This window comes from Amphibalanus amphitrite, unplaced genomic scaffold (assembly GCF_019059575.1).
Source record: "Amphibalanus amphitrite isolate SeventyFive unplaced genomic scaffold, NRLGWU_Aamphi_draft 001736F_arrow, whole genome shotgun sequence".
NCBI classification, from domain to species: Eukaryota; Metazoa; Arthropoda; class Thecostraca; order Balanomorpha; family Balanidae; genus Amphibalanus; species Amphibalanus amphitrite.
This window is the reverse complement of record NW_024883229.1, coordinates 93,245-118,944: the sequence shown is the minus strand read 5'-3', so window position 1 is coordinate 118,944 and position 25,700 is coordinate 93,245. Positions and strand designations below refer to the sequence as shown.

Sequence of the window (25,700 nt, the reverse complement as noted above, 5' to 3'; positions counted from 1 at the left end):
ACTCTATGAAGCTTCGAACAACTTCTCGAAACTTCATCCTCTATAGACCCAACTCCGGCGGCTCACTAAACTGACAGCAAAGCCCCATATGATTCCAACACCCTGAGACGTCAGTAAATCAGTTTATTAACGTTCACTTAGCATCAAGAGGATTTCAGGTCAATTGTCTATTATTCCTCAGGGCCAAACATTGAAACGTAAGTAGGGGGTGAAAGAAATATTGAAACGTAAGGTGGAGGAAAATATTTGACGCGTTTATACTATACATACATCTGATACTATGAAAATTTATATCTCATTTTCTTCAATATATTCTAAAACAAATCTCATTTAGTACCTATTCAATTTTCTCACTCCGCCGTATGCACACCGTACTTTTGAGGCCATATCCGACCGTTGCGTCTGTATGCGTCTTTGCCGGACGCCCGCGCCAGGCCCGGGGCTGCCGCCAGCTGTGGTCATCGGTCAGTCCGCGTCGTTCGCCACATTGGCCGCCGGCAGCCAGCATTGTCGCAGCATTAGCCGATCGTGTTCGGACCGGTGTGTGCACGCAAAGGGTGAGTGAGACCCGCCTAGGCGGGTGACCGATGTAAGGGCAGCAGCGTTTTTATTGTATCTCAGGTAGGTGCATACAAGAAAATTCGCTTGAGCTGTCGAGTGTCGAAGCGATAATTTATTGAGCCTAGTGAAAGAAATAGAATGAATCTGAATAATCGGTGATAAAGCGCGACCCGCCTGATTTACGAAAAATGTGCTTTGGGACCAGATATTTCGTAAATGAAAGCGGAACATGATGGCAGGGGTCTACATGACAGACAATCTGACAGAACAAATGATCATGGAAGAAAAATTGGCGAACCAAAATGCTTCATAACATTGCATATTCAGGAGCGATTTAGGGCGGCGGAGCGCTCTCAGAGGACACTGAGACGACATCAATTTACCTCGGGACGGAGCCGGGACATTTTCGGCTGTCGGCTTCGGCTCCGACTGCTGATGATGCCGCTCTAATGGTACTGAGCGGCTGCCCTCACCGCCCGACAGTATCCGGCTGTGGCAGTGACGCCCTGCTGTGATAGAGGAGGTGCTGCAAGGCGCTGTGCAGTGTGCATTGCCGTGCTTCATCCAAAGCCCAGCCGGCCCGGCAGTCCCACGCCGGCTTACAGTAACCGCCCTCGCGGGGCCCAAGTATCGACGCCAATAGCCGACTCCATTATTCTGAAAATGGGAAAAATATGCGACTGCTAGACACTTAGTACGGCGGGAGATTAACAGGCGATGCACAGCGTGCCGGCATTATCTAATGGACACCGGGAGTTTCGGAGAAAGATTTAGGAATATTCTGCAAGATAAGACACAAAATATGAAATGGGCATTGGGGAGGAAGGAGGGAACGACGTAGACGGAGAGAGAGAGAGAGAGAGAGAGAGAGAGAGAGAGAGAGAGAGAGAGAGAGAGAGAGAGGGAGAGAGAGAGGGAGAGAGAGAGAGTGAGAGAGAGAGAGAGAGAGAGAGAGAGAGAGAGAGAGAGAGAGAGAGAGAGAGAGAGAGAGAGAGAGAGAGAGAGAGAGAGAGAGAGAGAGAGAGAGAGAGAGAGAGCAGACTAAAAAAGGACGCTGAGGCTTAAATTGCTGCGTTTTTTGTGGCGATAACTAAATAAGCATTTTCTTTGTTATCATCCATTCAGCTTGAATGAGGAAGGCACTGTGTACCTTTGCTTCCCATTATTCATTTTGCCTGTCAATATTCGTTGACAAGTCTCCTGTTTCTGAGCATTTGAACGAGCGTCCAGCCTCAGAGGACACGGCAGATGTTATGCTGTGCCGCAGGACACAGGTGTAATGCGGCGCAGTCTACCTCGCCAGATTTTACCGGGGAGGATCGTGCTGAGCTAGTGAGTTGGCTCCTACGAAGGCCGCGGTAGCAGTTATGAGAGTAGGTAACGCATAATTGAATAATGAATAAGCGACCATCCTTGAAGTTTTAATCCTTGCCCAGCCAGGTGATGAAACCTTCCCTAACTTTTGTTTTCAAAGGAAGCGTAACACCAAAATCGGCCCCATGAAGTAGGTACACTCGGGGGCAGATTGATGTTCCACCACTCCCTACCCATCAGGCTCCCATGGATCAGCAGTGGCTGCTGCCAGTGTTGCCTGCCCTCAGCACTGCTCAGCACTGCCTGCCAATGCCAGTGCTGCCAGTCCTGCCACTGACAGCAGCCAGTGCGGGAGCCATGGGAGCCCGATGGGTAGGGAGTGGTGGAACATCAATCTGCCCCCGAGTGTACCTATGGGCATAAGCATCCATTTTTGATACATTCTCTGAAAATTTCAAGTCTCAGTGATCTTAAGTCAGCCCAGGTCACCATGGGGGCCAATTAAACCAACAAAAAAACCACAATCTGCGAGTTATTCTTAGCAAAGCTGCCCAAGAGTTTCGCTAGCCACACGAACTGCCCGATAAGCAATCTACCCAGTGCCCGAAAAACGACCACAACAGGCGATTGTGGCACCGACCTTCTTCCAACAACTTTCATGTGTCGCGGCAGCCCACACTGCCCGCCGGTGCCGTCTTGTGCGCATCGCCCGTCTATAGCTCCCATGTTTGTGCTGTCCTGCCGAGTGCACGATATTGGAACGCGGTGCGCAGCGGCGGCGGTGGCTCCCGGATGGACCGGCGTCGGTCGGTCGCCGCGACAGAATGACAATGACCGCGGCGGATATTTGATCACACCGGCCGGTAATGACCCCGAGATGACATGTCACCGACACGGGCCGGCTCGCATACCGACAGGCCTCTCTGGGGAGCTGTATGCAAATCTCGCAGCAAATGGTACTGGCGTATACAGGACGGCCACCCTGTCACGACAACGGTAGGGGAATACCGTAGAATCCCGTCTGTTATGTAGGAAAAGCAAGGTGATGTCGCCGAGCGGGCACCTCTCCTCGAATGTGCCTTGAATTAAAACGTATCACGAAAGACTCTTTGGTGCTTAAAGGTAAACAACACAATATGCAATATGCAGGGTTGGCGTACAAACAGCCTCGTTGCATAATTAGTGCGAGATCTATCTGTGTAAGTTTCAGCAAGTCCTAATGATCACAAACAGAGGCAGAGCCCGGCGTATAGTTCACCGCTCATACCGGATGGCGGCGGCCCTAGTTCGGCGGCCGTCCCGCGAGCCCAGTGACCCATCGCGCCGGGTAAGTGGAACGCACGATTAATCAGAGGGGATCATTTGTTATCAACGACCTGACCGCGCTCTGCAGCGGCACAGGGAGCCGGGAGGCGAGCGGCGGGCACGAAGGCAGAACAGCGCGAAAAGCCGGCGCGGAAGGGCCGCCCAACTTGGCGCAGCCGCGGCGCTCACGACCCGCCCGGGTTCGGTGGCCATCATCCGGCCGTGAACTTTGGTAATTATCTGCGAAAGCCGACAGGAGCCACCGGCCGGGCCGCTCCCGGGCCGGTGGCTCGACCCGCCCCGGCCGGCTTCCCAGAAGATAGGATTCAATAGGGCAGACTGCATCAGCAGGATATGAACTGTGAAACTTGATTTGGCCCTGGCTGGATGATGTCGTGGACGTGACGGTTGGACGAATTTTCCCTACCGCCGAGATTTGGCTTCACTCGCGTGACAGCTCATGGAAGATAAGGACTGAGAGACGAAGTTAAATGGACAAGCGGGAAACATTATTCAAATGCCCTGTAATTAGCATTTAAGTCCAAAATTTTTACGATTCACACGTAAAAATGCAATGGATAAAATAGCAGTACCTTACCTACCTACTGAGCGTGCTCTAGAGCGGTTTTAACCACTGGCGGTCGCAGCCGCTAGCAAAAGGGGGGGCCAAAGTCACACTCGCGGGACATAACATTTATCCGTCACCGGGGGGGGGGGGGGTGATCGGCTAATTTTTTACGTCCACGAGGCGCCGCACAATTGGCATTACTTTGCTTCATCCATCTCATTCTTGCGTGAAATCTTTGAGCTCAATTTAAGGCAAAATCACCAGTTCCATTTACCGTCTCACGGTGTGCCCACCGGTCGGGCCGCTGCACTATGGTTGGAAACGGCCTCACGGATGGCCGTGGGCAATTTCGGAATTTATGTATATTTGGGGTGTCATTCTGTTGGAAATTGATGAAATGTTTTGAATTGGGGAGAAAAAATTATTTAGTTGCGCATTTAGTCTCCATTATTGTACGTGGAATCGGGAGTTTCTGATAGTGGCTTTTTTGGTGCGCCGTCAAAAGTTTAAACAACCGCGCTGGTGATAGCATGTGGAGTACCTCCATGACGTTGTAAAACTGGATTTTTATATATCAAAATAATCCTTGTTATGTTGGCTATCGAGTGGAGTGACTCTTTTTCCCATGCGTGTTCAAAATCAGGAACGGCATTGCATTCTGTTTGCAGTGTCACCACAGCAATATTTGCAAAATTACGTTTATGTTTCATTGGACATACAAAAAGTTCTCCATCGACCTCCATTGAGTTTTTTTGGCAGAATAAATCTCTGTTCAATTCTGCGTAAGGGGAACGTAAAAGCAGACTGCGCACTTGTGCGCAAAATCGTCCGTGAAGCTTCATCTCCCGAGGCGTACCTACCCGTCGCTTCGTTAGCACCAGGTCGGCTCGTCAGTCTTGCAATCGCTTATCCTTATAAATGATGGTAAGAAGCAGGTTTGCGGAGTCGTGGTGGCGCCAAATCCGACTCCGACTACGACTCCGACTCCTGACTCGTTGCCATGACTTCGGCCGACTCTGTCTCCGACTCCGGACCCCTGCCAGTGTTTCGGAGTCGTGATGGAGCTGTTCCGATTCGGACCGACTCCGACTTCCACTGCGGGCTCCTGACCGACCCCGACTCCGACTCCGACTCCTGGCTCGTTGCCACGACTCTGGGCGACTCTGACTCCGACTCCGACTCTGACTCCGACTCTGACTTCGACTCCGCACCCCTCGTAAGAAGTAACTGCTCGCCCCTGCACCTGGAGTATGGATATCGTGCAAACGTGTATGGATATCCTGGAGTATGGATATGGATATCCACCGACAGAGCAGACATACAGACATGCTGTAAACGCCATTACACTGCCAATACCATGGCAAATCAAATGGCTATCTATGATTTTTGATCATCGTTCTACATTTTCCAAAATCTTGAACTGAATGTTGGCAATTTCTCGTGACTACTTCACGACCATGATGTATGCATTTCTGAAATTGATCTTTTTCAACCAGCCACGTACTCGTATGATAAAATGAATGTCACCATCGTGTTCTACGCCCAAAAGTACCCATAAAACATTTGTCATGCATGGGCTGCGAATAGGTACCAGTTTTAATTTTCGGGGTTATGTGCTTACCTGATTGACCTGACTTTGACCCTGGCCAGTGGTCTATGTTTGACTGACCCCTACATTGATCTGACACTCTTTTAGCACTTATATGAAGGGTTGTGACAGTTGTGACAGTTGTGACAGATTGTTTAGGACCAACTGATGACTGAATTTATTTAGGACCAACTGATGACGATATAATCGAAACGCGAAACGCGAGGCACCGATTGCGAGGTTCTAAAGTCCATGCTACTGAAAGCCCGATTTCAAGTGTTTGACCTGACCTTGACCCGACCTGTGACCTCGAAATTCAACTTTAAAGTATTCATGTGAATCGTCTCGTCGCGTTCTTCTTTCGTTTGCCGCGCCTCGTGCGTTTCGCTGCGCCTATTTGTTCGCGAGTTATCGGCTGGGGGCGTTGAACGCCCCCCCCCCCCCGGCAAACGGCGGATGGGGAAATACCCCAGCAACTGCCGGGTTAATCTGACGCATGTTTTGTCATTTGATCGTCATTTTATTTCTTACTTTTTTGCCCAATCTAAAAAAAAATCATAAATACTCTTTCTCCAAATTTTTTACCCTTTATGACCAATAGTAAGACACTGTGCGTCACTACCTTGATATTTCTCGCCCTAAAGCATAACAACAATATCCATTCAGTAATAGCAGTATTCAAAACATGTTCAAAATGCCTAGCGATATCGATAACATAACGAAAGACATAGGCGACTTATAGCATACTTGCAATGATGACGTCACACACGCGTGACGTGACGTGACCTCGTCATTTCTGAGTTACTGTATGATGCACGAAAGACACTGGTATACCTATGCAAAGTTTCATCGCAGTCGGTCTACGCATTAACAAGTTATGGGCAAAACATTTTTTCGCGTTGACTCCCGGCCATCCGTGAGGCCGTTTCCAACCATAGTGCGCTGCACCATGACGACGGATCGGTGTAGCATAGGTATACTGGAAGGTCAGGCACGCGGATTCATGACCTTACCACTATAAAACAATTCGGAAAAGTACAGATACCTCTTGCTAAAAAGTACAGATACCTCTTGCTTTGAACAAGCATGTGAAACCCAGAGAGCATTTTTAGACTATGACATTTACCCATATAGGTACCTAGTTGTGTGGCGGCGGGAGAGAGTAGGTACACCGACCTCTGGAGACCCCCACAGGTTCCGAGCTTTCAGAATCGGCATCTGAGGGCCGCGCGCGACTCCTGCGGGGCTTCGCAACGGCTCTGTTGGGGCTCACTCAACCTGCCTAGTCCTACTGCTAAAAAGACTGGCCCTGAGCCCTAGGGACTTCATCAGTCTCTGCCAGCCCCAGGACCCACACCGGCTCATGGGGTCCCGACGTCGAACTATGAGGGAATCAGCGCGGGACCATCAGGACGTAAAGCAATCTCGATCAGGACCAACGTAAGGCTGTGCCGGAGACTGCGTGAGCCCTCTGATCTTCAGAAACCCACCCATGTATGTTTTCATGTAGAGGCCAGTTTAGGGCCCTCAGAGACCAGTACAGGGCCTGCAAACTACAAAGGCCAGTAGTTTGAGACCATCAGAGACCGAGTTGGGCTCTCAGAGGCTAATGTGGGTCCTTACTCATTACAGGCCAACATGGGTCCCTCAGAGGTCAGCGTGGGGCCCTAAAAGACCGGCATGAGCCGTCGTTGGACCCCAGAGGCCAGCAGAGGGCCCTCAAAGGCCAAGATGGGCCCTCCTCAGAGGCCAATGCAGAACCTTAGAGGCCCGCATCGGGTCTTCAGCAGCCAGTGCGGGGCCCTTATTGGCACCTAAAGGTTCGTCTTGGGACACCAGAGACAGAAATAAGGCCACCAGAGACCGGTGTGAGACCCTCAGACGCCGGTTGGGACCCCTGAGGCCGGTTAGGGGCCCTCATAGGCCAGATGTGGGACCTCAGAGGTTGATGTAGGCTCTTAGCGGTCAACGTGGGCGCTTGACCGCCACTGAAGTTCCCTCAGAGGTCAGTGTAGGACGCTCAAAGACCGGTGTGGGAGCTATATTAATAGCTTGGCGCGTTTTTTTTAGCCTCGTGACGATCGAATAATTGCCAGGGCCCCATACACCTATATGGGGGCCCATTGGTTGTTTGAGGGGGGGGGGTCAAATGATATGATGGCCCCCTTTATTGACCTTTGAGGGCATGGCCCTGATGCTCCCCCCCCCCCCGGCCCCCCGCGAGTCGCGACCGCCACTGTGTACACATTACACACATGCCTCTGAAATTACATACTAGCTCAGGCAAACTCTATGCAGGCCCCGAAGGTCCCACGCTAATCCTTAAGAAACCAAGCCGGCATACGGCATCACCACCGGGCTTCTGAGGTGCACAGCACCAACCCATGAGGTCTTACTTTAGTGTCTTGGAGCCAATCTCCTTTAGCAGGGCCCACCCGCCACTGCCGAAGAGGGTCTCATGCCAGCCATTGCTGAATGCTGGGCCTACGAGAGCCTTAAGTAAACCCACGCTGATATTCCATATAAGATCCGGCCATACTCGTGAACCGGTGCCAGCGACGCTGACCGCCAAATTGACAGAATGCGAAACTGAGCCCACTCATGAGTAAAATTTACGTCCTTTGATGGCGCAAGAAAGAAAATGAAACATACGAAAAGCTTTTCTAGGACTTTTGTTCGATCTGAAAGGTGGGGCCAAAAGATAGTATGGCCCCACCTTTCAGCACCAAAGGGGGGGCCATGGCCCCCGTGGCCCCCCCCCCCTGCGACCGCCAGTGGTTTTAACTCTGTCAAAAGCAGGCCACCACGCTACCCATCTATCCGCTCCACCGGCGAGTTCTCTGAGTTTTCCGCTCAGCTCAGTATGGGAAGGAGACCGAGGATGCGGACGGTGCAAACACAGGTGTCACCGGGGGCGTTGTTTTCACTGCGGGAGGTTATTATTCACGACTTAGTGCCGTCGACGCCCACTGGAGGCGGCCTTTGCTGCACAGCGCACCACTCCCGAGATTTCTCATCGGCCAAACCGAATTCAAGTTGGGCTTACTTGAGGCATTCAATTGAATTTTCTCTTTCATCCGATCAGGGCAAACAGAAAGCAGTCAATCAACGGAACGCCATCAAACAAGTCATCACCATATCAAACGGCTACCGGCTCAGCTGAATGCGAAGTTGGACAATTTCCGAAAGCTGCGGGCTTTTAGTGCTCATCATACCGTTCCGAGGTGGCAATAGCTCCGAGATAGGATAAAGAGCCGAGTGATGTCCAAATATGCGTTAGCGGAGTCCGGAAATTAGCCGGAAGGAGCCTCAGCAGTGCAGTGCGATGTAAACTCGGTACGTCTGCTCGCGCTATCAGTTCTGCAATACTCCACCGTCAAGTTGATAGCCTCAAGCTTGTCGCATTTCCTACTGCTGTAGGTTGTATGTAAACTGTGGGAACATGTGGATGAACTTTAAAGGCGAAATTATAACGCAGTTGTACTTGTATTGCCCAGATAAATATCACACCACAAATATTGAAATAGGTATAATAATTAGCATTTACCCCGCAAACAGTCTAAAGCAACGGAAACATTGAAATTGACCTAGAACATTTATCTTATCACACAACAGTTTAACCACACTGGCACGTCATAATAATCAAATAACACCAAAACAACCAGTTTAGAGAACAAACATTACTTTCAATGACAATCTCAACAAAGACAATTAGTCGTAGCATGACTGCAACATCCACACATTAAATTGGCGGTCAACGAACATACAATTCAACAAAAATGAGAGGATGAGATCATTACAGATGGAATGGTGAGTGGAATAACCAACGCCAAGTTATAATTAGCATTCATTTGATACGGTGACACTCCCAAGCACTAGTCAAAACGACTAGCACAACATTCCCAAATAGTTCCGTATTCGCCACGAAGCACAACCCCCGGGAAGACGTGTTTTGTATGAGCTGATGGCCCCTTTTAAAACTCGTCTGGGGAGCACTTTGGCCTTATAATCGGCGCACCATTTACTACTTAAATGGCAGCGGGCGTTCCGGGTCCGGTACTTGAACGTTCCCTGGCGTCACAGCCGAAACAGTACCGCAGGATGGCCATCCTTCCGGGCACGGCATAGGTCACGCATCACATGTGCAGGGTAATGCCACACTGAAGTCCTACCAGGATTTGACCCTCGTATATGCCAGCCGTTCAGCCCCATCACAGGCGAGACTGAAAGGCAGCTAGTGCATACGTCCACCCTCGCCGGCCGGTCAGACGGCGGCCCTGTCACGCGCCACGCCCTCCAGCAGCGTGTTACCGGTGACGACGGCCGTGGTCAGCACCACCAGCCGGTGCGAGAGGGCGCGCGCCACCTGCTGCAGTCCGGCCACCTCGGCCATCGTCACACCGCCCAGCAGCAGTAGCAGCACCACCCGCGGCGGCTCGGCGTCTGTCTGCCGCCGGCGCACCGTCTCCCCGGGCAGCAGGCGCAGCGCCGCCTCGGCCGCCGCGCCCCACGAGCCCTCCACCAGCAGCAGCCGCAGCAGGGCGCACGAGACCGGGATGTACGCGCCGCTGAATACGTACCCCGCGTCCGGCGGCGTGCGCAGGTCGTAGTTGTCGGACGACTCCGGGATCAGCGCCAGTTTCCGCGTCACCGTCTTGAAGGCGCTCTGGCGCGCCAGGTTGACGCTCTGCGCCACTTTTTGAGCCAGCTGCGCCGTCTGTCGGCCGCCGCCGAGCACGCCGGCCGGTAGTTGGGAGAGCAGCCGAGTGGCGGCGCCACCACCGAGCGATCCGCTCCGTCCGTGCTGTCCGTCTCCCACGGCCGACGGCGGCCCGGGCGCCGACCCCGAGCCGAACCCGCCCGCCTGCTCGGTGAACAGTCCCAGCCGCTTCAGGTTGTGCAGCGTCACCAGGTGGTGGAAGCCGTGGCTCTGCACAAACTGCGTGACCAGCGACTGGTACTCGCGGCTGGGCACTCCGCCCTGGGCGATCGAGTACAGGCACATGAGCCGCAGGGTGGCCAGCGGCGGCGACTGGCGCGCCAAGTTCTGCTCGATGAACGCCAGGTTCTCCCGCATGTCCAGGCCGTCGACGATACTGTGCTCGGCCCGCAGCTGCTCCTCGAACGAGCGCGTCTTGCGCTTCATGATGGCCTCACAGGCGCCGATGTGCGTGCCCAAAGACATGTGCTGCGCCTGTACCTCGCGCAGCTGACCTGCGGAACGGACGGTGGGTCGTTAAAAGCAACCAACAGTATTCTAGTTTCCTAGCATCACACACATAAGTAGGAACACAACGAATATTCAAACACGAAGCCATAGAAATTTGATATTAGAAGTGGTTTCAGTTACGTCCGACAAACTTGTTTGAAGGCGAATGAGTCCTTAGAAAATAAGATTGATAATTAGTTAAAAAATCACATATTCAACACATTCATAACGTGAATGAATGTTGTGTAAGTAGCATGCCGAAACCACTCACTCTGTATGAAGCCCTTCATCTGTTCGACACTCATCTCCTGACGTTTGGAGTGTGCCTGCTGTAGCTGCTTGGCGCGCTGGCGCAGCACGGGAAACACGGCCGAAAAGTGACGGTCACGGATGTCCCGGTACACCTGGACGGAGCGACAGAGCACACACGGATGATATAACCAGATAACCTTCCCCCACACGCGTATCATTACTTCCTTTCGACACAATCACTACATCACTCTAATCTTACACATCTGTTTTCCTTTCGGCATCTTCTTCCCTCCTCTCTGATGTGCCACAACCATGAGTCATGAGCCACCCAGTTGGCTCCTCTATTTTCCCATCTACTACCATCTCCCCCCTTCTTCCCATCCTCACCTCATCCTTGCTGTGCAGCATCAGTTTCACACTCTTCTCAGTCCCGGTCACATCAGTTCCCAGCTCCAGCACCCCGCACTTAACGCCGAACGTCTCGTCCACGATGCCGGCGTAGGTCAGCTGAGAGAGCAGGGCTGCTGCAGAGTCCACGTCTCGGTCCAGCACCACTAGGTGTCCGACCTCCGGCTCAGTGACCCGCGGCTCGCCCAGCTCCGAGCGGAAAAACTCCAGCAGAGAGACCACCTGGGGCAGCCGGACAGGGGGCCCGTGAATAATGTAGAGGAGGAGGGTGGGTTGGTTTTAAAGGTAACTTGAGAATGAAGCGTATATTCCGTAACGATCTTGATAAATCGTAACCGATAAATCGTAAAAAAATCACTCAAATAACAAATAGTGGCCAGATCTTGGCCGGCTGGGAGAAACCCGTCCCTGGTTGGATCTGTCACTATTCTAACCTGTTGGGCGGCTCGTCCGTGCGCGTGAATACGCGGTATCAGTCCGCAGAGCGACTGAAGCCTCCAGACGGCGCGGGCCACCGGTTCCAGCAGCGCCGTGCATCCGTCCAGGAAAAAGTCGCGGTACAGCTCGGGCATCTCCAGGCTCCAGAGGTCGGCGTCCAGCGCCACAAAGTCCAGAGCGTACTGGTGCAGCTCGGCGACTCCCAGCACGCCCTCCTCTTCGAGCAGGTGGCGGCACGCGTGCAGAATCTGAGCAGAGGCGGCCGGTGGGGAATGCTTAAAACCTTTTAAACCTTTTAAACCTTTAAAACCTTTTAAAACCTAGCCGGGCTAGTGAGGCCGAGCGGACAGAAAGAGGAAGGCCGAACTTGGGCCAAACCCAAGATGCCTATGAACACCAGCCGAAACCACGTTTGTTTCGGATGGCGATGAATAATATGCGGGTTAACGTATTGAGTAAGGAACAATGTGATGTTATTCCATGCTCATAAAACCGGTTCTGATCAACTGTCACCAGCTTACACACATACCTACTATATCGGGTCCAGTATATATTGCCGATAAAGGCACGGCACAAAAAGCACAAAAATATAATTAGAAATAAACAAACTTTGAAACCAACTGTTGTCACGCTCCCATTACGAACATACATCTCACTTCAAATCCACATTCACATGGCTCTGTTTCGTTGCAGGCATGTGTGATGAGTTCTCCGTGTGGCCTGGTGGATAAGACATCCAGCTCCAAACTCAGTGTCGGCGAATTCGCGGCCAGAGGCGAATTTGCGTCGTCTGAGCCACGTACCTATATTAAATCGGCTGGCAACTGGCGAGAGAGGACCAATACCCCCGGGAGGACCATAGCCACGCACTCATCCATTCAGAGTTCAGACAGAACAAAGATAAGTGGAGGTTCAGAATTGGTTCAAAACACCCGGGCTAGACCAATCGACGCTAAGTTGCATCGGCCACTGACCACCAGCTCGATCGACTGAATCAGAGGATTTTCTCACCTTGGGCGTGAACACGATGTGGACCTGACCGCGTCCTCCGCCGCCAGTATCGTCCGCATTGCTGTTGATTTGATCACAGATGTATTTGACCAGTACAAGGTTCGGCCGGACCAAATACACACGGTGGCGCCCGGACATCGGCGGCGCCGCACGCTCCAACTTGAAAATCTTGTCCACACCATGGTTTCTGAAAAATATAAGCTGCACTCAGGACAATCTTGCTTAGCAATAAGATCTTGATACGTTAGCTCCAAAGCAGGGCTGCGGAGTCGGAGTCGGAGTCGGAGTCGGAGTCGGTCGGAGTCGACAGTTGTGACCGGAGTCGGAGTCGGAGTCGGAGTCGATTTTAGAACCCCGAGCCGGAGTCGGAGTCGGAGTCACTGAAAATCTGTCTACTCCGCAGCCCTGCTAGGTCTGCGGAGTCGGAGTCGGGAGTTGGAGTCGGTCGGAGTCGACAATTCTGCCCGGAGTCGGAGTCGGAGCTGGTTTTTGAAAGCCGGAGTCGGAGTCGGAGTCGGAGTCGCCGAAAATCCATCGACTCCGCAGCCCTGCTCCAAAGTATGGGTAAACAGGAGTGGCAAGTCAAATGATTGCTCCAGATCTACTCACCTGAGCAGAGTGGCACCAGCGACCCTATCCAGTGGCTTCATGAGCACAGGGTCAATGTAGATATCTTTGGTTCCATGTATGGTCTCCAGGACATGCACCAGCTGGTCTCTGGAGAGGTGGTGCAGCATCTCCCCACTCAGAGCCTGTATGGACATTGTGGCTGCACGGCTGGTGGGCGACTCTGAAAACAAGTCTGAAATGTCATCAAACCTCACTCCTTTAGCATGGATTCATATTTTGCTAAAAGGTAGCAGTCAAAGACAAGATAGCAGGGCATTAGTAGAGCAGACATCACAAGGTTTTCCTACCAAGGAGAGGTGTTGTAGGTTTGTAGCCTGTAGGTTGTATTTGTAATTGTAGGTTGTAAGTAAGGTTAGGTCAGGTAAGGTTAGGGTTGTTTTAGTTTGGTTTGAAAGAAGCATCTCCAGGTGGGTATGGCATGTCTCCTTGGTTCAGGTTAGAAAACCTTTGGGCTTTGTGTGATTGTGATGTCTGCTCTACTATGGGTCGCAGTAACTGTCAGCATATGCTGTTTTCTGACAGGCAAGAGCATATTTCATATTAGTGGCTACAGGAAAAGTACATACCTAGGTAGGTATGTTGCCTATATGAAATAAGTATAATTTATTCTAAGATAGACAACAGCTCCAACTGAAACTTCCAAGAATGCCCTGCATTTTTATCTACTTGTCATACCACTAAAAGTTACTTTTCAATTTCACTTGTATCCATTTGGATTTAATGGCAGAATCTCAAATCTCAATATTTGGGTAGATAGTCTAACTGCTACCAGCTTATGGCTATTCCCAGAATTGTATGAACTTAACCTAGGTAGGTCCCAGGTCCCAGGCCACATCACTGGTAAGCAGGGATGCGGGAACTACTTTCCAACTGGGGGGGGGGGGCACACCATAAAAGAGATCAACCTAGGGTACCCCCAAATCTAGTTTTCTCACCGGTTTTAGGCCACTTATTTTTCATCCCTCGGCTTTTTCAACAAAAAAAGAAAACATTTGCAAAAAAAGTGTGGTATTCCATCTCAAAGCTGTGGGGGCACCGCCCCCACGGCCCCAGAGTTGGGGGGGGAGGCAAGCTGCCCCCCACTGCCCCCCCCCCCGGCTCCCGCGCCTATGCTGGTAAGTGGCAAAGTTGAAGTAATGTGGATGCCCTATTATATTGAATTCTATTTGTGCTATACTTACACAGTCAAAAATGATGTTACACTGATATGAGCCGCTAACTAAGGTACTAAGAGCCAGAGTCAAGTTACACCCAAATAAACTCTTTTTCTCGAAGTTTACACGTTTCGCCTTTCGCCAGTGTTTCACAGGACATGTATAATTTATGTTTGAAACTCAGGTCCCAGTTGCTGTTCGACGACAAGTTGCATAGCAACTAGCTGGTGAAGCCGCTTTTCAGACAAGTTGCTAGGCAACGAGAGCATGTTTGTGCTGTGGATCTTTGCAAAATTATATTTGAACATCTTTTGGAGGCAGTGGCGCAAAAGCTACGAATACGCCGCAAAAGCTCGGGGGGGTGTGACAAATTTTTACACCATTTTTAAGGGTGTACAGGGTGTAAGTGTTTACAAGATTGGTGGTTTCTGTCAGAAGTTATTGGCAAGATTATTAGTGACTTTTGGTTTTCATATCATGGGGCATCATGACATGCATAGGCGGCGGAACGGGGAGGGCACCGGGGCACCGTGCCCCCCTTTGATTTTGGCATTTCAACATTAGCCCTATGGGCGTTGCAATACAAAGAATGGGACCAAAAGTCGGCAGTGCCCCCCTTAATTGAAGGTGTTCCGCCGCTACTGATGACATGTTGCATAAAACATGTTTGAGTGGCTTGTTGGGTGGCTTTGGGCCCGGCCTCATCCTCATGTGCTCCACTGCTCCCCGCACCTTGGGCCTTGACATGAGCTCTGTTCGCACCCCGTTTATTTATCAGCAGGCTGCGACCATGCTGCTGCTTCTTGGCTCCTCATTGGTCGAATTCAAGTGGTCTATTCGTTAGACCAATGAGAGGCCAAGCCGCGCCAGCAATAACTTCCTTATATGGGGAAAACCGACAGCACGCTGATATAAAAACAGCGACTGAACAGGGCCCTGGATACCTATTCAGCCAGTTAGAGGTGTAGGACAGATTTTCTTTTTAAAATGGTGTGGTGCTGATGTGTGGGGTGGCACAGGCCCTGATAAAGTGTTGTGATAAACTGCTCTGATATTTCTCTGCTGTCATGCTTCCTCAAAATAAGATGATGTATAGAAGACAATTAGATCAGCCAATTAACAGTTGACCTTCTTGTGTGCATTCTGTTACCTTACAGACATGCTGTGAACTTTTTGTATTGTTACTTTTTAAGTTAGTTGGAACAGGCCCAGGGGGATGTGGATTTCCACTCCATTCAGCCTGGCTGGTGCACTTGACTAGTGGACATTCATCACCACAGCTGGAGCAGCTTTTTTATAAATTTAGTCAGAACCTTTTGAACGGAAGGATTCACAAGGACAGAGCCCCCGCTAAGCGAAGCTTGTTGCGTTGACCCTGCCCTCTACCCTCCGATCGCGCAATTCCAGTTATATGGCAGAATTTGGAGTCCAAAGTTTAAAGTGCGCACATAGCCGTGCACAGCCGGTCCCCTCACTGACTTTGCCTGGCTACGTGAGTACGGAGTACGGACTGCCACCAACCGCAACCATACCTGTCAGGAGGCCCATAAACATCAAGCGCCCGTCGTGCTTCGAACCCGGACTGTTGTAACCGGGAACGCGTGCTCTCACTACGCGGAGTCCAACGCTCTACCGACTGAGCTACGGGACCTGCTTTCAGCTTGTCAACTCTGTTTCCATGTTTTGCAGACTGCATGGAGTTCCAGTGGCATGTGCTGCAGGCAGGGTCCATGAAATTGTTGGCAACAAGCACTGACTAGCAATGCAAACCTGTTGACACTTGACAGGCACCTGTTTTGCTATTTGATCAATATTCTTTTTTTACAGCAAGCAGCAGCTCATGATTGTGAATCATCAAAATAATCAAGATATTTTTTCTTGAAAAATGGCAAAGTCAAAGCCCTCAAGAAACTTTCAGAGTTATATTGAGCTTGATGATGGTATTGGGAATGGGGTGAGTGAGTATTGGTTAATGGCTAATGCTGTTTGTCTCTAATAAGTACCCATCTTATATTTCAAAGTTGATTGATTGTTGTGATTACTGTCATTGACATGTGGGAAACAGTATGAATATCATGGAACAATGTTTGACAGGAGAAGTGGACTGATCTTATGATGGAAATGGTCTGTAACTGATATGACTATGGGATGGGTGCTAATAGACCCACATACATCTCAGTGTTTTGGTACCAGAACTGCCATCATTGTAAGAACATGTTATTTTGTCTAATGTCTGTTGGTTCGCTCTACTCTGGAATCTTCTTGCACTGGATGAACATAGAGACTAATACCATCAATCAGTCCTGTGTCACCTGACACTCCTGTTCGCTCAGGTGACCCATTTGCTGGACGTTGCCCTGCCTCCCGGCCCGGTCCTGTGTCACCTGACCCCCCGCCCTCCCCTGCCCACTCACACAGGTGACCCATCCGCTGGAGGTGGCTCCGCCTCCGGAGCCGGTGCTCCTGCCGGGGGAGAGCGTGGTGGCCACCGCCGACGACGTGTGCCTCTACGTGCCCATGTCGGAGCAGCGCCAGGCCCTGTTCGGCCGGCTGGTCGTCACCAACTTCAAACTGTCGTTTGTCACACTGCACGGAACCTCCGGTGGAACGGTGAGCCAAGGGCGACGTTCATGGAGACAGGAGGGTGGACACTGAACAGCGAGCTGAGCATAGGTCTCCTTGAGTAGCTCTCAGCGTTTGAACCTGGGCATTTTCTGGAAATGAGATTGTGAAGTAGGTAACATCAGCAACATCGTTATGTGGTTGTGAACATTCAAACACAGGCACTCACTTCTGTTCGTAATTCGGTAATTTCATGTCAAACTTTTTAAGGCGTCTTATATCGACAACAGGTATTAACGATGGACATCAGCCATCAGTGACGCGAAAAGGACTGGTGATTGCAGCCAGTCCCATGGCTATAAAAAGCAATACCCACGAGACATGTTTATCAAGTTTTATGTCAAATAGGCTGCGAGACCCGTCTCCGCCACAGACTGATTGCACCTTTGACTCGGCTGACCCAGTGTCGACTGATGAGGAAAGTGAGCCCGATACCGTGCGCTAGTGTTGGGTTTCGCCTAGGCTTATCGTGTATGTTTATCCATTCATGCCAGCATCAGTGAAGCACGTTCAGTCTACAATTCTGTTGCACGCTTGGTCTCTGAAACCGTTGATAGTACGTTGCACTGTTGGTTTGAACACGTCACCCATCTCGTCTGTCAACATGGACGATGTTTCCCGTCGGCCAGGAGGAGCTGTGGCGGAACCGTCTGCTGGGAAAACACGACGTGTGCCTGATGAACGTGGACGCCATCTACCAGGTCTCCTCGAGCGGCAAGCGTAAGCTGCTGGCGCCGCGCTCCAACGTCTCCGGTCGCGTCAAGGAGCTGCAGATCCGCTGCAAGGTGCGGCTCCATCCCATGGTCATGCTACTGCGAAACCCCAGACTAGGTGTTTGTCCTTAGTGAATGTAACGAAAGGTTTTGGTGGTTTAGTTAGTTGAGGTTCGAGTGTTTTGATCTATCAACACTGAAGTGTGTTATTGCGTCGTAAATTCATGGTAACGCTACTTACCGTAAAATCAAACGTTATTACTAATTGTTTGCTCTCATCTAACCTTCCGTAGCGTTATCGCTCAATTAACTCGAACCACCGTCGCTGACTTCCCCACTCGCTCACAGGATTTCCGCGTGCTGACGTTCAGTTTCCGGTGCTCGCGACTAGACGAGGACCGCGCCATCACCAACGCCCTGCTGGTGCATTGCTACCCCCGGCGAGCGCAGCTCATGTTCCACTTTGACTACAAGTGAGTGGGGAGAGATAGCGGTGCTGTAGATATCTCGTGTGATTTAGATCTGTCAGTTATAGTGGTCTTACTCTCGGAGTGTCTTTATGGCACACGTCCACGGAATGGGCACTGGTAAGGAATACTTTATCAGCTATATTGCGATTTGTATCGATTTTCCATAATTGACTGAGATAGTTTGACTGAAACAATTTAAAGATTATTTTACGAATGGTCATTGGTCTCTCCTCCGTTCCAGAGGTGAGAGCCCGGAGCCGGGCCCTGACGGCGGTGAGGGGCAGTGCTGCTCAGAAGCCAGCTGGACGGACATGCTGACGCGGACCAGCTCCGTCGGATGGAGAATCTCGCACGTCAACCAGGCGTACCGCATGTGTGATAGGTGGGTGAACGGGATGTGCCGCTGGCTGTGGGCGTGACTTGAGTTGGTGCTGAGATTTAGCAATTTTTCATGTCTTTTTTTCTTTCTGGGTTTTGTGATAAGGCGACGAAAATAGTGGATTCAGGCTGAGGTGTTCCAAACTATCATGATGCGAAACACCGTCATATTGCTATCTTTATTTTTCGCCTATCAATGGTAAGGCCAATTTTATTGCGTTCTATCACTTCGTTGTTTGTGTCTCTTAGCCTCTTCCTCACTATATTTTCGCTCCATCGTACTTTCTGACCTGACTATAAGTGAGCCCGTCATCGTTGTGGTCTCCAGTTTCCGACGTCGATCCGTACACATTGACAGTGGTAACAAACAGACTATAGTTCGTTTTTTTTTAAGTTCGACCCTCACTGTAAACATCTTTCTGAACATAGCACGAGAATTGCTAGCTGAATTACTTAGAAAACTGGTTAGCGCACATTGTACTGCAGAAGTTAATAATATTTTCCAAATAAGTTTTAAACACCGATGATATTCCGTTTTGTTAAACGCCGTGCGATCTATTGATCAGTTCAGTTATAATTTCTGACAAAATGTCTATCCCTGTGGGGTTGTATATAAAGGCAAATACGAGCTAGGAGTCTGGAAAATAAGAGCCAGGAAGAAATATTTTTGGGTAAAATTAATTGTCTGTGAAATCAATGTGCGCCAGCCAGTTTTCTAAGTAATTCAGCTAGCAATTCTCGTGCTGTGTTCAAAGAGATGATTACAGTGAGGGTCGAACTTAAGAAAAACGGACTATAACAACTTCTACTCTCTCTCCGTCTGGCAGCCTCCCGGAGGTCCTGGTCGTGCCGAACGGCATCCTCGACTCTCAGCTGCTGGCCGTCAGCAGACACTACGTGGGCTGCCGGCCGCCCATCTGGTGCTGGGGTAGTCCCGACGGAGGCGCCATCGCACGCGCTGCCTACACACACGTCACGGGACGGACCAGGTGAGGGGCGAGAGGTGGGGAGATGGGCGGGGCTGAGTGGGGTGTGGAGAATGTGAGGTAAGTGGGAGGTGTACTCCAATGGCTTCCTTATTGCGGGTGGTCGTTAGGGTTCGTCCCGCCTTTGACAATATTTTTTGTGTCTACATTTACAGTCAGGAAGCTCAGCTGGTAATGGACTCGATCAAGTCGTCCCACCCGACCTACAAGGACGCTGTTCAGATGGACGTGGGCGCTCTCTGTCCCTCGATTGACGAGGTGCAGGAGAGCTACGTCCGACTCCGAGAGATCTGCTCACCAGGTTAGTACAGAGGCCGCCGGGTGCTCCAAGTTTGTCAGATTTCCGCCGAGACACGCATCATTTTCTCAGTAATCGTTATGTTCTGGTCGGTTGTTGTAACTCATGACATTCCTGAGAGACTCAGACAAAGAGTCGTACGTATCGCATTCTTTTATCTCTTTTATATTTGTTACGTTGGCATTCAAGTGTTGTGCTTCTGGGAATGTGACCCAAGGTCGTGCATGACTCAATGCCATACACCACATTCCTTGGCTGCCATCATATTTAAGTGAAGTCTCGGCGGCGCAGCGCTATCGGGGTATGGAATGCACTTGAAGTAATGTGTCGCTGGCGTCGCTATTACGTACTTTGCGCTGTGACACTTTACTAGTAAACTGTCTATAGTTGGTATACTGACCTTTCATGGGCCTCGTAAATCGATATGGTCCACATGTTCTGAGAATTCTTTGTTCTGGTGCGAATAATGAATAGTGTCTTACCGAAATCCGATTTTAGTCTGACTTTATTCTCTGGTCTTATCCTTACGTTGCGTTTTGGAATCGGCTGAAGGGCTGTCAACACTCGACAAAGTTTGTGGTGCGAAATTAATGATAATAACTAAGTTATCGATTGTGCTCGGGCTGGTATGCCTTCGATGCATTGCAGCTGCTATTTTCCCTACGTATGCAAGCATTCCTGAGTAAACACTACCAATAGAGGAAGGAGCGGCATGCAAACTAGTCAGAACTCCAAAAAAGTAAACGCGTTATGGCTGCATGCACGTTTGCTCTCCTAAACATTGGACTATCCTCTCCCTCGCGAACCCTCGCCCATCCATTCGCCCGTTAATTGTGCTCTATTTCCATCTGTTTCAGAGAGTGTCCGGGCGCTGGGGGAGACGGACGGACGGTCCTTGGGTCTGTTAGGAGCCAGCCGCTGGCCGCTGGCCGTCTCACAGTGCCTCTCCGCCGCCGCGCAGTGTGTGCAGACGCTGACCGACCAGCAGACGGTGGTAGTGCTAACAGGTGAGAACTGAGAGTAGACAGTGAGATAGTACAGACGCTGACCCACCTGCAGACGGTGGTAGTGCTAACAGGTGAGAACTGAGGATAGACAGTGAGACAGTGTTTACAGACGCTGACCGACCAGCAGACGGTGGTGAGAACTGAGACAGTGAGACAGTGTGTGCAGACGCTGACCCACCTGCAGACGGTGGTAGTGCTAACAGGTGAGAGACCAGTGAGCGTATTAGCGTAAACAGCTGGTGAGGGCTGGACTTTCCTCTTCTGGGACCTTTCCGACCTTCGCTCTAGACAGACTCCAGTGCATGCTTAGTGTACCATGACATGACAGCCTGCCTCCCCGCGTTAACCACCCGCCGCCTCTGTGCGCCGCAGGACCGACGGGCCGAGATCTGACGGCGGCGGTGGCCAGTCTGGCCCAGCTGCTGGTGGACGCCGAGTGCCGGACGCTGGCCGGTTTCCAGCGGCTCGTGCAGAGACAGTGGGTGGCGCTAGGTCACCCGTTCCAGGACCGACTGGGACTCATTCACCGGGATGGAGCCAAAAAGGTGACCGGGTGGGCCAGGCCGGTGGATACAGGGGACGAGCGGTGTGCTGCGCTGTCGCCTGGTACAAGCTCTTATATAGAACTGACGTGCTTACTGGTTATAACGTCTTACTTTATGTGGGTATTAGGTCTTTCTGTGATTCATGATAGTAATATTGAACAGCATTTATAAATGATACGCGAATTACCTCCACACTTTTCCATTCTACCATCTGCGTTTATCAATCACTGACAGCTGCTGCTAACCGCCCCGTCCCCTTCTACCCCTCTCTGGACAGAGTCCCGTGTTTCTGTTGTTCCTGGACTGTGTGCACCAGCTGCTGGTTCAGTTCCCCGCCCGGTTCGAGTTCACCGAGACACTACTCGTCAGTTTGTGGGACTCTCTACATGTGTCCGTCTTCGACACGTTCCTATTCAACTCGGAGAAGGAGCGCGCCGACGCCTCGTCAGTCAAGGTAAGTCACGGGGTCATTATGCAGGGGGACGGGGATGGAGCTGGTGGGATGAAGGGACGGGTAGTGGGGTGGTGGTACGGGTGCTGATGGGACTTGAGGATCTTGAGCTGTTGACATAGAGAATGGTGGCGGGACAGCGGGACTGAGGCTGTTTAAATGGAGAGACCTCAGTCCGGGCGCCATAACCCCACAGCATCATCATGAGATGGGTAGACTGAGGCCGATTGATGGAGGGACTGGAGTTTAGTTGGGATGGAGGGATCGAAGATGTGTCTGGTAGGACAAAGGATCTAGAGCTGCTGGGACGGAGGAATTCGAATGGAAGGGACGGAGGAGCTCGAATTGAAGGGGCGGAGGGGCTCGAATTGAAGGGACGGAGGGGCTAGAACGAAGATAGTTGGTGGGAAGCCAGTGGGCCAGAGAGTCTGAGGATCAGTGGGTCTGAGAGTCAGTGGGACGGAGAGACTGGGGGCCAGTGGGACGGAGAGGCTGGGGGCCAGTGGGACGGAGAGACTGAGGCTGTTGGTACAGACGAACCGATGTCGTTTGGACGGAGGGATAGCGGCTGGTGGGACGGAGGGACTGGATCTTGTTGATAGAATGACTGGCTGGAATTTCAGGCGTGTGGATGTTACGTTAGGGCTTGGGCCGTTCGCGCATATTCTGCATGTCGTAATTTTCTTCGGGTGTCGATACCCTTGGCGTGCTTTTATATGACAGGCTTAATCGGTTACACATACGACACAACATACAGGGTGGACCAAAAAGGATGGAAACATTTTAAACTCGCATAAAATATGTGTTATTGCATGCAGGTGACTGAAAATGATACCACACGAGAGTACGTTTCGTGGAAATTCATAATGACATCTCTCTCATCTGCTCTCTCTCCTTTTCAGTCTCTCAGAGCAAATGTTCGAAGAGGCCACCTTTGCGAGACAGGCAAAGAGCGGCCCGCCTGCCGGCTGACGCGATAGCCCGATGACACATGTCCGCTGGTTTGGCTCGCACATCCTTGGTGATCAATCTCTTCAGGTAACAGAGGCCTTCATATCCTTCCTTGTACATCTGGCCTTGAGATAATCCCGCAGGAAAAAAATCCATCGGGGTCAGGTCAGGTGAGCAGACAGGCCAGTTCCGACAGGCACTGCGGGATATCAGCCGGTCACCAAAGTGGTTCTCGCTCCACTTGAGCGTTGTTTAGCGATGTGAGGAGGCGCATCGTCGTGCTGAAATCACATGAGGTCCATGAGACTGCCATACTTCGTTTGGGCTCCCTTCAACAACTTCTTAAGCGTCGCTTGGTAGTGCTTTCGGTCGTCAGCCACGGTGTTGTCGCTCCCATCCTCGGACCGAAGTGGAACTGGCCTGTCTGTCTTCTCATCTGACCCATGGATTCCTGTCCTGTGGAGTCATCTCAAGGGCCAGGTCTACAAGGAAGGTTATGTAGGTCTCTGCTCTGTTATCTGAAGATAACGATCACCGAGGCTGTGCGAGTCATACCAGAGGACATGTGTCATCGGGCTATCGCGTCAGCCGGCAAGCGGGCCGCTCTTTGCCTGTCTCGCAAAGGTGGCTTCTTCGAACATTTGCTGTGAGAGACTGAAAACGAGAGAAAACAGATGAGAGTGATATCACTATGAATTTCCACGAAACGTTCTCTCGTTTGGTATCATTTTCAGTCACATGCATGCAATAACACATATTTTATGCGAGTTTAAAATGTTTCCATCCTTTTTGGTCCACCCTGTATTCCTAGGCTGAAGTGATAATATGCCCATCATTCTGAATATAAGACTATTATTTCGTAGTATAGTTATGGTGTTTGACTCGATGCTATTTATTAACGAATTGTTTTCCATTAGCCGCGGTTATTCTAGCTTGCGAAGTTCCTGTAAACCTGGTACTCGCGGAGTTGTGTTTCCTGTTTTCCTAAAGGGATTTTCCCTTTTTCGAAGCATTCCTTTGGAAAAGTCCTAAGCTTCCAAACAAGAGGAGCCTTGCTCATCCCAATGGTAAGTTTCACCTTCCTTTAGCCGTTTTTGATGCACACGTGGATGTGTTGGTTGAATGCTTTGAGATATTTCTTTTGCTTTTCCTTTTCCTATGTCCTAAGTCATTTTATGTTGCATTCATCCTTGGACAAATATTGTCAGTTGGCTGTTGAGTTACATTTTAAGCGTTATTGTTTTTTCCTTTAGCTTTCATTGACCTTCCTTCCTTCTGTTTTTCCCCGCTGACCTGCTACCCCCCGTTTTCAGGAGAACGACTACCCGCTGCGCCGACGGCCCGTGTGGAACTGGGCCGAGCAGTTCGACCCCGACTGGCGCAAACTGTTCACCAGCGCCGCCCACGAGGTGAAGCTGCAGCTGGGCCTGGTGCAGACGCCGCCGACGCCGGCCGGTCGCGGCCCGGTCGGACCCGGACTGGGTCTACTGGCGGCGGTGACCGGCGGCGGCAGCGGGCCGCCCAAGCCGCCGCCGCGCCGCGCCCGTCGCCGCGCCGACCAGCTGCGGCCGGTGACCTCCGTGGCGGCCGTGCGGCTGTGGACGCTCTGCTTCTGCCGCTGGGTGCCCACGCTGGATGTGGGCGGCGGCGGCAGGCCGGCCGAGGAGGCCTGCCTCCGGCACCTGCTGGCCCAGCTGCGCACCCTCGAGGCGCAGGTCGAGTCGGCCCGGGACGGTGTGGGGGTGCGCCGTTCGGTGCGCGCGTCGGCAGCGCGCGGCTCGGTGGCGCCGGCGCCGCTGCCCGGCGCGTTCCACCCGTTCGCCGCGTGTCGGGCGCCCACGCCTCTCCTCAGCGTCACACCGGGCCTAGTGAACGCGCTGGTGAGGAACAGTATCATCACGGGCGAGGACGGCAGTCTGGCGGCGCACCGCGGCCGGCAGTACGGACTGTAGTGCCTGTAGTGCCCCGGCCTGCCCCGTGCCCACAATCCCAGTGACTCGCCCGGTAGCCGGCAGGGGCTTAGTTGGAACCGCAGTATGGTGCTACTCGGCAGAGAAGAAACTTTCGTACGTGATTCCTGCTTGTTTGAAGTGTTTTATCAGTATGTGACGTTTATCCCCACAGTGAACACTGCATTGTTTGATGCAAGCTGATGCCTGTTTTGTATCGAAGGCCAGAACATTTCGTTCCTTATGCTATTGGTTGATATTGCATAGAGCCTCAGGCGGTGCTGCTTTTGCTGTTGCTCTTTCGTTTCGCCGGATTGCTAGGTAAGGATATGTTTGTGATACTTTTCTACCTTTTTGCTTTGCTGCTGTAAATGTGACTTCTTGTATCCGCCGCTTGTCAGGAAGCATTCAACTTTGTGTGCTCTTTAGGAACGATTCATGTTCTGTTTCCCTTTCCTATCCAGTCTGACACCTGACGCGAGCTGCAGTGTGGGTATCACACGGTTGTGCCTCCCATACAGGATAGCGGGATGTCTCCATTTGATATGCAACTACGTTGTTTATATTACCTGCATGCGATGGGCCCTCACGCATGTTTCGCTAGTCCAGCCGCGTATATGCATAATAGTGCAAGTGTCCGCTTACGGGAGCATGAGAGGAGGCGTGTTTTTATAGCTGCGATTGTGAGCCAAGAAAGCGGCGCGGCGGCCTGCGCCGATTGTGATATTGTTATCAAGCTCCTATTGGAATAGGCAGGATGTATGGCGCTGGACGCTTATTGAAAAATATGATCATGTATCGAAGTGCTGCGTATTTATATCGCTTCTGTCTGACATATTTAATAGACGTCTTGTACCATTCCATACTTGTTTGATCGTTGTTCGTGGTAATG

The 25,700-nt window shown here is 51.3% G+C and overlaps 2 protein-coding genes across 4 annotated transcripts; one reads left to right on the top strand and one right to left on the bottom strand.

Annotated features, from left to right (window-relative positions):
* Window positions 1-590: 590 nt before the first annotated feature.
* Window positions 591-14,660, bottom strand: LOC122374910 (vacuolar protein sorting-associated protein 33B-like). Of its 3 annotated transcripts, XM_043353967.1 has the most exons (8): window positions 14,466-14,600; window positions 13,264-13,444; window positions 12,655-12,841; window positions 11,640-11,891; window positions 11,185-11,427; window positions 10,817-10,949; window positions 9,917-10,550; window positions 591-1,218 (listed from the first exon to the last, which is right to left on the bottom strand). In XM_043353967.1, the coding sequence occupies exons 2-8, from the start codon at window positions 13,416-13,418 to the stop codon at window positions 1,161-1,163; spliced, it is 1,662 nt and encodes a 553-aa protein (XP_043209902.1). In that variant the 5' UTR covers window positions 13,419-13,444; window positions 14,466-14,600; the 3' UTR covers window positions 591-1,160. The 3 variants fall into 3 exon arrangements, with proteins under 3 accessions (XP_043209902.1, XP_043209901.1, XP_043209900.1); XM_043353966.1 differs by lacking the exon at window positions 591-1,218 and having other exon boundaries at window positions 8,806-10,550; window positions 14,466-14,660; XM_043353965.1 differs by lacking the exon at window positions 591-1,218 and having other exon boundaries at window positions 8,806-10,550; window positions 13,264-13,456; window positions 14,466-14,603.
* Window positions 14,661-14,755: 95 nt separating this feature from the next.
* LOC122374909 (myotubularin-related protein 10-like) lies at window positions 14,756-25,669 on the top strand. Its single transcript, XM_043353964.1, has 12 exons — window positions 14,756-14,840; window positions 16,266-16,392; window positions 16,857-17,048; window positions 17,690-17,845; window positions 18,122-18,246; window positions 18,485-18,625; window positions 19,449-19,610; window positions 19,763-19,908; window positions 20,763-20,912; window positions 21,285-21,457; window positions 21,735-21,911; window positions 24,173-25,669. Exons 2-12 carry the CDS (start codon window positions 16,324-16,326, stop codon window positions 24,809-24,811), a joined length of 2,130 nt encoding a protein of 709 aa, XP_043209899.1. The 5' UTR covers window positions 14,756-14,840; window positions 16,266-16,323; the 3' UTR covers window positions 24,812-25,669.
* Window positions 25,670-25,700: the final 31 nt, after the last annotated feature.

Bases quoted from the DNA above. Each gene is read 5' to 3' on its own strand.
- LOC122374909 (XM_043353964.1), top strand. From the start codon at position 16,324: ATGGCAAAGTCAAAGCCCTCAAGAAACTTTCAGAGTTATATTGAGCTT. The intron at 19,611-19,762 runs GTGAGGGGCGAG...CTACATTTACAG, and splicing joins CACGTCACGGGACGGACCAG to TCAGGAAGCTCAGCTGGTAA. The intron at 19,909-20,762 runs GTTAGTACAGAG...CATCTGTTTCAG, and splicing joins CCGAGAGATCTGCTCACCAG to AGAGTGTCCGGGCGCTGGGG.
- LOC122374910 (XM_043353966.1), bottom strand. From the start codon at position 13,418: ATGTCCATACAGGCTCTGAGTGGGGAGATGCTGCACCACCTCTCCAGA. The intron at 10,950-11,184 runs GTGAGGATGGGA...CGCTCCGTCCAG, and splicing joins TGCTGCACAGCAAGGATGAG to GTGTACCGGGACATCCGTGA. The intron at 10,551-10,816 runs GTGAGTGGTTTC...TCCGTTCCGCAG, and splicing joins GATGAAGGGCTTCATACAGA to GTCAGCTGCGCGAGGTACAG.